This window comes from Paroedura picta, chromosome 6 (assembly GCF_049243985.1).
Source record: "Paroedura picta isolate Pp20150507F chromosome 6, Ppicta_v3.0, whole genome shotgun sequence".
Classification (NCBI taxonomy): domain Eukaryota; kingdom Metazoa; phylum Chordata; class Lepidosauria; order Squamata; family Gekkonidae; genus Paroedura; species Paroedura picta.
The window spans coordinates 42,199,018-42,212,129 of record NC_135374.1 but is presented as its reverse complement, the minus strand read 5'-3'; the positions used below and the strand labels follow the sequence as shown (position 1 = coordinate 42,212,129).

The 13,112-nt window shown below is 43.9% G+C and overlaps 1 protein-coding gene across 5 annotated transcripts in view; it reads right to left on the bottom strand.

The window, feature by feature from the left end:
• The window catches only part of ILDR2 (immunoglobulin like domain containing receptor 2), a 61,347-nt gene extending 52,375 nt beyond the window's left edge, over nucleotides 1–8,972 (bottom strand). For 2 of the 5 annotated variants that reach the window (XM_077342270.1, XM_077342271.1), the window contains exon 1: nucleotides 7,904–8,363. In XM_077342270.1, coding sequence (XP_077198385.1) covers nucleotides 7,904–8,126 — 223 coding nt within the window. In that variant the 5' untranslated portion in view covers nucleotides 8,127–8,363. Of the gene's footprint in view, nucleotides 1–4,972; nucleotides 4,993–5,398; nucleotides 5,418–7,903; nucleotides 8,364–8,661 lie in introns of those variants that run through there. The other 3 variants (XM_077342272.1, XM_077342274.1, XM_077342273.1) reach the window with 3 other exon arrangements.
• Nucleotides 8,973–13,112: the final 4,140 nt, after the last annotated feature.

The window sequence follows — 13,112 nt, the reverse complement described above, 5'->3', positions numbered from 1 at the left end:
AATGGCTAACACAAATAAAAGAAAAAGAAAATACTAATGGACCCAACAGGTCACTAGAAGAGATTTGCTCTCCTCCCTTAAATCTCTGAGATAAGGAGATCTCTTTAAAATGCCTTATAGACAAGGGCTCTTTAAGGGGAGACATTTTAAACAATACTAGCTAGTTTGCAGGGATTTTAGTTTCACAGATAATGTAATCAGATGCTATTATCCAAGGATTTCAAATTGAATGACTTGTGGGATCAGGCTCCAATAGGGATAATATTAACTCAGGAAAAGTGAAACAGTTTAAGATATATTCAATTTAATTGAACCATAATTGGATGCTGAGTATTGTACTATATGTTCTATAGATCTAAATTTAATATCTCCAGCTAATAGCTATGCACAAAATAAAATTCCTCCTAGTGGGAAGGGTGAAAGATGGCACATGTGATCAAAAATGGTCAGCCATCCATACTGAATGGAAATAAATAATTTTGGTAATTGAGCATTACTTCAGCTGCTAGAACAGCATGTGATCTATGTATACAGTTGGTATCAGGAGTCTCCAACATGGTGCCCATGGTTGCCAGGGTGCTACCAACACATTTCCTGGCACCCACCCAGTATTTTTAGAAAGTGGATGGGGCTGGGTGGAACATTTGCCCAGCAAAGCTTCTCATTGGCTACTGGCATTTTGATTGGTTGTCAGATTTTTAAAAAACGTTTCTTTGGCAGCAGTTGCCCCCACAGCACAAAGATCTTTACTGTGTGACAGAAGGTCAGGTGTGGCAGCCATTTTTGTGGCTGGCTCTGCTTCCTGAAGCCAGCAAGCATTTTGTGTCTGTGCCCACCATGCTGTACCAGAATTCCAAAAGTGCCTGCAGGCTCAGAAAGCGTGGGGACCCTTGGGTTACTTAAACAACAGCATCAGCACAGCAGTATCCTCCTCTCTTATAAGGAAAAAAATTCAAAACACAGAAAGCGTTGGTTAGAATGTGTCTCTTACATCAGCATATGAAACAGCTGACCAACACAAGAAGGCCTGGTATAACCATGCATTTTAGGGCCAATGATGATTTCAAAAGCATTTCCAGCACCATGGATGCTGACATCATTTACATAAATGTGACCTCTGTTCCTGAAATAAGGCAACTGAGAGAACAAGTTAACAGTTCAGACGAAGGTGGGAATCCTCAGGGTGAGAGGGGATGAGGAAATTGTAAAGACAGCTTTGAAATAAGGAAACCAAACGATTTAGAAAATAAGTTCACAATCTATTAGGGATATGGGAAAATGCAGGGGCAAAGTTAATATAAAAGGTTGCAGAACTGGTATGATTACAGAGAACAGGAAATTTAAGTGACAATTCAACAGACCCTATGAAGTCCATTCATGTGGTGATATTTTTGTCACAACCTATCTTTATACCTGTTGACGGTTACCACCTGCACTTACTGAATTCCTGGAGTGAACAAACATATAATGGAACCTTCAAAACAGCAGACTATAACACGATAATTGTAATCATCCCATGAAAGCCCCGATTGTACAAATCCACCCTGAACAGATAAAGATAATAGGAACTACATTTAGAAGGGGGGTGGGTGGGCGGGGAAAAGGCTACTGGTTTGGGTGAAAGCAGTTTCTGTGTCCTGGAAGTAACAGAAAACAGTTGGCAGTAAAGATCCAGACTGCAATTTATATGGAATCTTTTCTGTTTCACCCACTATTGTTAATGTGACTATACAGACTTATAGAAACCTTCAAATCCAAAAGATCCATCCTAGAATCAAACAATTGTGATGTCATTAACTAGATTAAGCACATGTTCAGACACTATACGTATGTTTTTGCCATGAATTTCTGATCTTCAAGAGACAGAGGCCCAGTTAAGTCAAAAAGATTCCTGCTCCTTCAGTCAGGACTATCGCTCTTGAAAGCCGGAATAACTGCTTTTCTTGACCTTATTATACAATAGTTACATTATGCACTCCAAACATACCATTACAGGCTAGAATAATGGAAATCAAGTCTATATACAAAACTGGGACCTGATCAAATATTGGTACTTGGGTTACCAACTGGTCGACAAAATTGCCCTGACCACTTATTGACCACAGAGATTAGCATGTGATACTTTTCATAGCATTGACATTAGCATTGCCATCAGTTAAAAGTCTGCAGGCCAATCTGCTCAAATATTCAACAGAGGCCACACTGGATATATCCAAAATGTTCTGTTTTCTTAATATGTTGTAGAAACAGGGACTTTTAAATGGAATTTAAAAATCTCTTACGTAAGCGCCATCAATTTGCAACTGATTTACAGCAACCCCAACTAGCTTTCCAGGCTAATTAGAAGAAGAGGTGGTCTGCAACTCTGCTTAGCCTCTAAGATCTGATGAGATCGTGCTATACCCTGACATCTTCCTTCCCAAAAATCCCTTGCAACAGCATTACAACTAATGACACTCAGTCTTATGACCACATTTGTGACACTACCCAGTTCCAGTTTTCCCACCGGAAAGAGGGTTAAAGTGGGAAAAGTCTGAGTAGCTAAGTTGGTTTTAAGTGCTCAATTCTAGATTTACTTAATTACCTTATGAATCAGGTAGTCTGAGCCAATAAGAGATATTTTGGTTTTATTTTAGACTGAACAAGGGAATGAGTAATCATAAAGAGAGAAGAAACACCTAGCAGACAATGTTTTGCACTTAGCAGGAACTGTCTAGCAGGAATGTCTCCTTGTGTTCAACAAAGAATTGAATAGGTGTGGAATCTAAACACTACTCATAGTAAAAGAAAATAAGATTGCCCAAAACAGCAGTCTAAGTGTAACTTTCATCTCTAGTATGTATGATCTTTAAAAATATATGACTAGTCAAGATAAATATCAAAATTAATAGAAAGAACAGTGTATAATATACCCATCACAAAAGAGATAGTTGTTTTTGGACTGGTATGTTTTGAAAAATTTCATTCCTTTTCCACCATTGGGAAAATGAAAGTCTCCCTTATTATTAGTCTGGACAAACACATAGTTGTCTTTGCTTCATCTCAGCTATCGAAGTATCACAGTACCTGAACAGAAATGCTGAATTTGGTCCAGTGAAGTGGGGTAGGGAATCAATGTTAACATCATTCATGACAACAAAATTAAAATAGTCTGATGTTCATATGCACATCCAATAATTGATATCATTGATAGTTCAAGAATTTTGCCCAACAAATAGGAGTCAAAAGCATGGGACAAATCAGGAGGGCTTCCCAGAAGCAATGACATATTTGGCCATAAACCTTGCTGAGCAAGAATTTGGCAAAATGGGGGACAGAGAGAGATTTTATTAAACTTTGTTAAGGGTACATTAAAAGTTAATTGAGAAAGATGACCACACAGCTAGAAATTTTAGGTGGAGGAAGTTTCTCCAGCTTAAGTTGCCTTCCTCCAACCTACATGGTAGAGGAAGGTTTCAAACCTTACTTAGTGGAGTGTTATGACACTGTGATGATGGAATTAAAAGATACTTTAAAGTGAAGGGGTGTTGTGTTAGGTAAGGGGAAGAGCGCAGGGTGGAGTGGGGGGAAAGGAGTCTGTGTGTGTGTGTGTATCCAAGTAGGAGAGGGAGGGACCAGGAAGGCCGTCATGGAAGCAAAAGGAGAGGCAAGGGAGGAGTGGGGGGAAGCACCCCATACATGGATGTGTTCCACATAAGGGATGAGAATCCTTGTCAGAAGATTTCTTGAAGATTTTTTTAAAGAATGTTGTTTCATGTGCATATGTTCACTACTATATTGGCAAATGATGTTTATAGCTCAAGATCCTATTTAGACTAATGTCAAGATATAATGCCCAAGTTACTTATGTGTACGGCTGTATATAAGTTCAGTGCCATTAAGACAGACATTCAGTTCACACTTGGAAACAGAAGCAAAATGACTACTGCAATGTCAAGGTCTGCTTCTAGCTGCACATCAAGTAGCTGGCAGGAAGGGGAAAGCCCACAATGACTGCATCAAGGAGAGAGCCATTCAGTGTCCAGTGGGTTGACAGCTGGGGATGGCATCTTGTGCAGTAGGGTTTCCAGGCCTCCAGCTACGATAGAATACCTCCTTTCAGCACACTTGGTTGCCTGCTGCAGCTCTTGAGTGGTGGCAGAATTGTGCACTTCATGAAATTACTTCCAGACAAAACCAGGAAGTGACATCATATAACTCTAAGAATTGCTAGAAACTCTATGATTTTTCCAATGAGTTTCCAGCATTTCCTACAGTGGAGTGATATTGTATCCAGTTTTTACCAGAAATGATATTACAGTGCAAGCAACACTGGTGTTGATCAGATGGTTGTGCTGCTTCTTGGAGAAGCTTTCCCCCCTTCTGATTATACTCAGAATATATATAGCTACACATTCAGTGTTTTAAATGGGGGGCCAGCTTTTAGTCTGCTGTATCTATAACAACAAATGTGTCATAGTCAGACAGAAAGACATTTTATAGCAAAACAAGGAATTGAATGCAACCTATAGTAGCTCCACAGCTTCTAAGAAATTGCTCTTTAAGATTATAGTCCACTTCAGCTTTTCTGTCCTTCTTCACCACACACACACACACACACAGTAATTTACTTTCTCTGATTTTTTGTTCACCTGGCACATTATTCTGCCTTATGTCATTTAGCGTGTCTGAAAAGATGGGCAAGGAAGGGAAAGTAGCATGATGTAGCCTGACTTCATCACACCTCAGAAGCTAAGCAGGGACAGTACTTGGAAGTAGGGCTGTTGGCTCTGGGTTGGGAAATACTTGGAGATGTTGAGGGTGGAACCTGAGAAGGGAAGGAGAGGTGGGACCTCAGAGGTATACAATGCCCTAGAGTTTCTCAGGTTTAATGGCAAGAAATATTGAAGGTAATACTGGGATTTTGATTTCTATCAATATTTTAACTGGAAAAAAATATGATGAAATCTTTTGTAGAAGCTGGTCAACTTACACTAGTCAGAGTTTGTTCAGCGGAGTGAGAAAATTGTATATTAAATCTGCCAGGTGACCACAGCAATTCCTCAGTATTTCAAATAATAAGGTAATGCTACATCTTCTGAAGTAAAACTGAATATGTTTACTCACATACTAGAGAACAGCCAAACACAATCTTTAACAATAACTTTTTCTCTGAGGTAAAAATCTGCTCTTCAGAGATACACTTTCTGGCTGTTTTTTCTTTTGTTAACATAAAGTTAACAATCTGGTTGTTACAATATTTAATTTGATATTCACAAGACAGAAGTAGTGATTACTTTACATTTTCTGACAGATAAACCTGAACGTGAACAGAGAGACTCTCAATCTAATAAAAAACTCTCTCACACACACTGTCAAAAGCTAACTGTCAAAATGGAACACTCCCATCATGCCTCACTTCAGTCTCAGAGTGTGCATGCAAGAATTCCAACAGAGTCCCCCTTCCAAAGTGGCCATCTTCTCCAAGTGAACCGATCTTTTTTGCCTGGAGATCATTTGCCGTCCTGGGAGATCCTCAGTCACCACCAGGAGGTTAGAGAGGAGGAGAGGTTGGCAACCTTACTTGGAAGGGAGATCACCAAGGAAAACTCTGCAGACACCACCTCTACTCCTTACTTGCCTTGAAAGCCCCTTGCTGGGGTGACCATAAGCTGGATGCAACTCAAAAGCACTTTATAGTCACACATGAAAAGGTAGAGGGATATAAGAACACACCTCTCTTAATCCCGTCTGTCCAGGAAACTCAGGAGCAAGGCAGACAGTGTCACACAGAATGTCTATCTTTGCCCACCCAGAGTAATGCCCACCCCCCTCCTTAAAAGAGCGTGTGATGACAGAACACAGAGACCACTTATCACAGTGTATGTGTGGGTGCAGGCAAGCAGTGACTTCTCCTTTGCATATGCAAAGCAACCTAGGAACAGGCTGATCCTCTGCTGTTAAGAAGGTATTCTGCAGAATCCATCAACCTGCCTTTCTTTACGCAAGCATACGCAAGCAGCTTCAAACATTACAATGGCAGCAATTCCCACAATCTTCTTAGCTAGCTCAGGATGCAAGGACACCCTTCCACAGGCCATTCTTGACCTGACTGAGCCATGAATACTCTGTGTGTAGAACCCTGAGTATTTCTACAGTCACCAAAAACTTCACAGCAGCACTCACAAAGTTCCATAGAATTCCATTACTTTCACACGAAAATCTTGCAATTCGAACACAGCACCAAATGCATCCCCTGCTTTCCGTGCATTTTGTGAATCCTGAGAAAACATGATTTCTTCCCCCTCCCCTGGGAGGGATTTCACATTAACCTAAAGCGGAAGCTTAAAGGTCACATTGGCTTCCTCCACTGTTTCCCACCTCAAAATGATGACGTTTGAGATGCACCCAATGTTGTATCTCTGCCCGCTCTCCTCTACTTCTCACTCTTGTTGGGTTTTTAAAAAATTTTTGAACAGGACTGAATTAAAATACAGTGCCAAAGAAGCACATTTACACATTGCCTCCCTGTCTCTCCCTCAGCAAGATTGAAGGTTCAACAGAAAACCTCTTGTAAATTTCATTCAGGAAAACTGAGTCCTCATCAGTTTCATGGAGGGAGTCTAGAAACGTGGTTAATTTCATCCAACAGCCTCCCATGGCTTTCTTCCAGCTTGGTGAGTGACCTGGGGTGGGCCAGGCACACTCTCTTAGCCAAACCTGCCTCCCACAGATCTTGTGAGGGCAAAATGGTGGAGGATAGAACCTCACTTCCTGGGATGAAGGGCAGGATTAAAAAAAAACACATTGTAGATAAATAAATAAATGCCTGGCATCAACAGCCTGCAGGAATGGAATCTCCTTTGAGATCCCAGCAAGCATGAGGGGCCTGCAGGTATTCCACCATCACTGAAAACACCAAGAAGTGAGGGAAATCCAATACAGCTACTCTCTGCCTACCATTCACAGCAAGCAAAAATGGCACTCTGACTCTTGCCAGGCCAGCTGCTGTGCATGTTGTGCTATGCAATGCCACTGCATGCTGTGTTCTCTGGACAGTCACTCCCTGGCCATTTGAACAGCCTTCCTTCTCCTTGACCTCCCAAAGGGTGAAATGTCCTGGTGCTCTGAAAAAGTAGGCGACTGAAGCAGCAGCAGCAGCACGGCAGGTGCCCACTTGATGTGCTGCTACTGGCAACCTGGGAATAAGAGGACTGGACACTAGGGCTCAGCAGCTCTAGGCAGGCAAGGTGAATGAGTCAGCCCAGTGAGTCAGCCCAGGCTGTTGGGCATCTTTTTTCAGCAGCATAAACAACTACCTATGGATAAATGAAGTCCTGAATGATTGGAGAGGTGGGATTTGGGGAGGGCAAGGTCTCCAGTATAGCAAGCAAAAATGCTAAGGAAGACACTGTAAAAGCGCCCATCTGGAAGAAAGCAGGACACAACAGAAATCAGGGCTTAGGGCTGGAATGGATGGCAAGCTCTTGAGAATGCCCTAACAAGCCCTCCGCCCAGCTCAGAACTACCTGACAGGGGGCTCCAAGATAAAACAGAAGAAAGGAGAGCAATGCAAGCCACTTAGAGGCCCAGTGTGGGAGAAAGGGAGGGTTAAGAACCCATGTGCCCACGGCCAGTCCTGAGGGCAACCTATCAATTTTACAGGGCCCAGAGAAAGGCAAGAAAAGTGGACACCCAAAAGTCCTGCTCCTTCCCCTCCACCCCCAAACACCAGCTTCCCACCACACAGTCATCATTGATGCCTGCTTCTCCAGGATGCTTCACCTGAGAATGGGAAGCACATAGTGCACATAAGTCCTATCACGTTAACCATGCACCATTTTTTAAATGCTCAAGATCCTAATGGGGAAAGGCTGGAATCCCCCACCCCACTCAATGCATACGAGTAAAGAGGGATGTTCACCTGATGTCCATGAACCTGCTGGTGTGTAGAAGTTACCACCACAGTCCCTTGTTGGTCTTCCTCTCCCCCAATCTCCCCTAAGTTTCAAAATGTGTTTTCTCACATGCAGTCCAGCCCACGGAATTCCAGAGCTGGGAAAACACAACCCGTCCACTCGACCTTGCCGCTTCTCCTCCCTCTCAAATTTTAACAACAGCCAGACCGAGCCGGCCTGCTTGTGCATTCAGACCCGGAAAGAAGGGACTGGAGTCTGTACACCAAGTTCCCGGTAGCCAGGCCGTGCCTCTCTTGGTCCCATTTCCATCCCGCCCTTCGGGCCCGCGAGCTCAGTTCGCCGGACGTCTCCCCTCTTCCATTGTATGCCCACACATCGACCCTGCGAGGTAGCCTCGTTAGACCGAGAGCGGCTGACCGGCCCGGGGGGAGGGTCCGGGGGCGGTGTGAGGCTGAATCAGGTCTGCCCCACCGTGGCCCGATCCGTACACGGCACTCGCATGACCGTGTGCTGCGCGCTGCTCGAGGGAAGCGGGGGTCTCAGGCAAACAGCGTTCCCTTTGCATTCCCCCAGCCCACCGCCGCCCATCTCTCCCACTGGCGGGACGAGCGGAACCCCCTCCGCAAGACGGACGAGCCTCCGCACACGCGCACGCAGGCTGCCAGGACAGACAGGCACACGGACAGACAGCCTCCTTTTGGAATCGCCCCCCCCCCCAAAAAAAAGTTACGCGGCGTCGTGGAAGTGGAAGAGAAGCCCTTACCTATTACCCACAGGAGAGCGATCCATCCTAGTGAGCCCCCGGCCATCTTCTAAAGGTCTGTCCAGGCAGCGGAGGAAAATGGGAGGGGGAGGCTGGCGCAAGAAAAGTTTTTCGGGTTTCTGTATTGTTTTTCAGACGCTCCCTGCTAGGGATCGGCTGGCACCTAAAGTCTCCTCTTCCCCCGTTATCTGCGGGTCTCTCTCCACCACACAGTGCGTGAATAGGCAGGAGAGTTCTGAATGGGCGCTACCACTCTGCTAGGGGGGAGAGGAGGAAGCTGCGCGCTTTGCTAGCCGCTCTGATCCCTTTGACTGACTTTTTCTCTTCACGCAAGGCCAATGGTCGTCGGCGGATAGGCTTGCCCTTTAGGACAAGCCCGCGTTGCAAGAAAGATTGACGCTTGTAAGTTTTAACTCCTCTCCCCCCCCTGATGCCAGAGCCCTGGGCAACAGGAGTTTCTGAATCATATGGTCGTCCATTGAAGCTCTTCAGGAGCCTCAGGCAGTTCATCTCAGGACCGTTTAAGATCAAGGGCCAAACAGAGAAGCCAAAGGGCCAAGAGTGCAAGCAGCCTGTACTGGGAAGGCCAAATTCATAGCTGGAGAATATATATATATGTCAATATAAATCAAAAGATTGCACACACTTTTCTACAGGCAGATCTGATAGCCTTCTGTAACAAATACCAAAAGTTTGCAGTGAAAAAAGAGGCTTACCACAGACCTTTGTTAGCTTTCGTTTTAGAAACCAGATTTCCAATCTTTATTCATGCTACAAGTGTCTTTAGTATCCTGCTCACCTTCAAAGGTCAGGGCAGCATACAGAGTTCTCCCTTCAGCTGATCCTCACAACAACTCTGTGTGGTAGATAACCATCCCCCAGTGAGTTGCATGGCAGGCAGGGATTTGAACGTAGATCTTCCCACCCCAGTCCCAGGGCCACAATAGACACACATTGTCAATCGACATACAAACTGATATGCTAACCAGACAACAGTAGTTAAAACTACTGCTTTATAGTCTGGGCCAAATGGCAAAATCCCATTGACTTGCTGTACAGTTCGGCAAGAACTGTTCCTATGCAATAAAATAAGCACCCTGGAGTCTAGCACTCCTTTTATTAATGTTTGGAGCTTTCTTCCAAATAAAGTAGCTCTTACTCCAGAAGAAGTCTGACTTGAACTGGAGGAAGGCCCCTTAGACTGGAGGAAGCCTTCAGACTGCTGTGTGGACTGGCAGGTTCCAGGCCACCATAGCAATGATTTGAAACTTGTACAATTGTCACATGTGCATATATTTATTTGCATTTTTTATTTGCTGCACTTATAAGTTTAAATCGGACTATTAAACCAAAGTTCAAGAGATAGCCAGAGCATTGCCCCTTTCCTAACTGGCATGAATCTCATAATCATTACCTTAGCCAAAAAGTTTGAGTTAACTGAGGCATTTCTCCCCACCTCCTTCAAGAACTGTTACTAAAAATAACTGAACCAAGTTTGAATCCAGCAGCACACAAAAGCTTATACCCGGAATTAAACTTTGTTGGTTTTAAAGCTGCCACTGTACTCAAACTTTGTTCTGTTGCTTCAGTTTGGTGAGCCAGTTTGGTGTAGTGGTCAGGAGTGCAGACTTCTAATCTGGTATGCTGGGTTCAATTCTGCACTCCCCCACATGCAGCCAGCTGGGTGACCTTGGGCTCACCATGGCACTGATAAAACTGTTCTGACCGGGCAGTGATATCAGCGCTCTCTCAGCCTCACCCACCCCACAGGGTGTCTGTTGTGGGGAGAGGAAAGGGAAGGCGACTGTAAGCCGCTTTGAGCCTCCTTTGGGTAGAGAAAAGTGGCATATAAGAACCAACTATTATTATTATTATTATTATTATTATTATTATTATTATTATTATTATTATTATTATTATTCAGACCAATCCAGCTACCCACCAGAATGTAAATAACTGGTAAGTTAAGACTCTGAGTCATCTTCTGACTTATACAGCTGCTCCAGCCATACCTACGACCAAGGAATTCACCCAATCTTGTTCATTCCTTGCCCTTATCCAGAAATCCCTCCCCAGTGCTGTCTCCACCCCCCCTGCTGGCAGAAATCCACCATAGTTTTATGGCTGATTCCTCTTCCCGATAACAGGGAAGGCTACAATCAACTGATGGGTGCTTTTGAAATTGTTTCTTCATTTTTATTTTACTTGTTTAAAATATTTACATTCTGCATTTCTCTCAAGACGGGTAGCAGTGCTGGTCAAAAAATAAAATCACAGTTCTTTTTTTAAAATGAAGAAAGGGGGGGTAGAAGATGACAGCATAGTATTTATGACTCTACCCTGTGAATTTGGTAAGCTCTGGGCTTTCTGAGGTACCCGGGTTCAATACCCATCTCCACCATGGTTCTCTGAGGCTGATTATGCACATGACAGGTACTCTGGGCAAGCACTCGCTTGTCAGCAGGGCAAATCCCCCCCCCCACAGATGCATGACGCTGCTATCGGCCCGGCCCCCTCCCATCCCTGGCCTGCATCAGTGCCTCAGATGACCTGTGGGAAGGGAATGCTGTTGAGAAAGGCTGGGCTAGAAGGAATGGTGCCAGCCAAATTTCCATGGCAAGAAGTATTCCACTTGGATAGAACATTTCTAATGAGGAAGCTTCCTACCCCTCTCACTTCCATACGGATACTTGTATCTTGGAAGGTGGCTCAAAACTGGTGAGCAGGATGACACGGGAAAGACTGGGGATCTGGCATAGAATCGGAGAGGCGATATCCAAAGTAGTCAAAGACTTCCTGGAAGAACTCCCAAGTCTGTTAACATTGTGAATTAATGGTCTGGAATTTAACAGAAACTGCATTTCTGCCAGCCAATCTTTGCCCTGGCCTGGACCACTCATGAGAGGTGTCTTGGCCAATCACACAGACTTTCTTCGGAGGGAAATTTTAAACAGTAGTCATCACATGTTATCAATCCCATGCTGCTTGTGTACTGCACAGTTTCCTCATGCCCTGGAAGTGAAGCCTAACTTGACTGGGTGGAACTTGCCTGGGCTACACCGCTTTTTTTTCTCAACAGACTCATGTGATTCATTTTCAATTAATTTATTACTACTACCTAGCAATTTCTCCAACCCTTTTTTCTGGAGGGTACTAACAGGGTGGAGCAACATCTGGTCATTAAAGTGGTGTAGTTTGGAAGATGTATTGTTTTCATTATTTTTTTTGGAGTACTGTGAGGATTACTCTCTGGTTTGTTTCGATCTTCTGACTTTCCTTTTCTGTAGGGTTGGTTTCTTGATTTTTTAAATTGTCATTCATTTTTCTTGGTTTGTTGTTTTTTCTGGTTGCCCTCCATTGGTAGGTTACCTGTGTTCCACTTTTTTTTAGCTCGTTGCTTAGATCTCTCAGTTTAACCTTCCTCACCGGGTTCTTGTAAGAATAAAATGGAATACTATGGAGAAGATAAAAAGGTGCAACATAAGAAAATAAGTAAAATCCTTATCCCAACCCATACATATCAAATGAGTTTCATACACTGTGAATCATGAAATCTAAAAATTGTCAGCATGAAGGTCTTGCTGAAACTTTAAACTCTTATGGAGTCTCACAAGGAAGCAGCAGTGGGCACTTGGGAACAGCAGCGGGGAACAAAATTAGCAGCAGAGAACAGTCAACCAGATTAGAACTACATCTCAAAACAAGGGAGAAGTAATAGCAATAGCAAGGCAATCCCTCAGTTGTTGTTGTTATTAGGTGCGAAGTCATGTCCGACCCATCGCGACCCCATGGACAATGATCCTCCAGGCCTTTCTGTCCTCTACCATTCCCCAGAGTCCATTTAAGCTCATACCAAGTGCTTCAGTGACTCCATATCCTAATTAATACTTGTGCGCTATCTATCAGGTGCTGTTGTTTTGCACCATCTATTCATTTGAATGAGGCTAGCATGACGCTTAAAGGGTTGTGCCCTTCAAATGAACCTGAATGTTCATGGCAGCAAAAACTCCAACACCTAATGCTTCATTTAGTATTAATGTAAGAGAGCTGTGACAATTTTACCATCCATATAAACTTGCTGCACTATAGAGGTATGACAGTGAAGGTTTCCATTCCAGGGAAAGATAGGAGCTCTGCTGATTTATGCCAGTTGAATAGTTATTTTGCTATATATCTAATATGATCCAAGTTCTCTAGAACAGGGGTAGTCAACTTGTGGTCCTCCAAATGTCCATGGACTACAATTCCCATGAGCCCCTGCCAGCGTTTGCTGGCAGGGGCTCATGGGAATTGTAGTCCATGAACATCTGGAGGACCACAGGTTGACTACCCCTGCTCTAGAACATAATGAATCATAGAATCATAGAATCATAGAGTTGGAAGGGGCCATACAGGCCATCTAGTCCAACCCCCTGCTCAACGCAGGATTAGCCCTAAGCATCCTAAAGCAT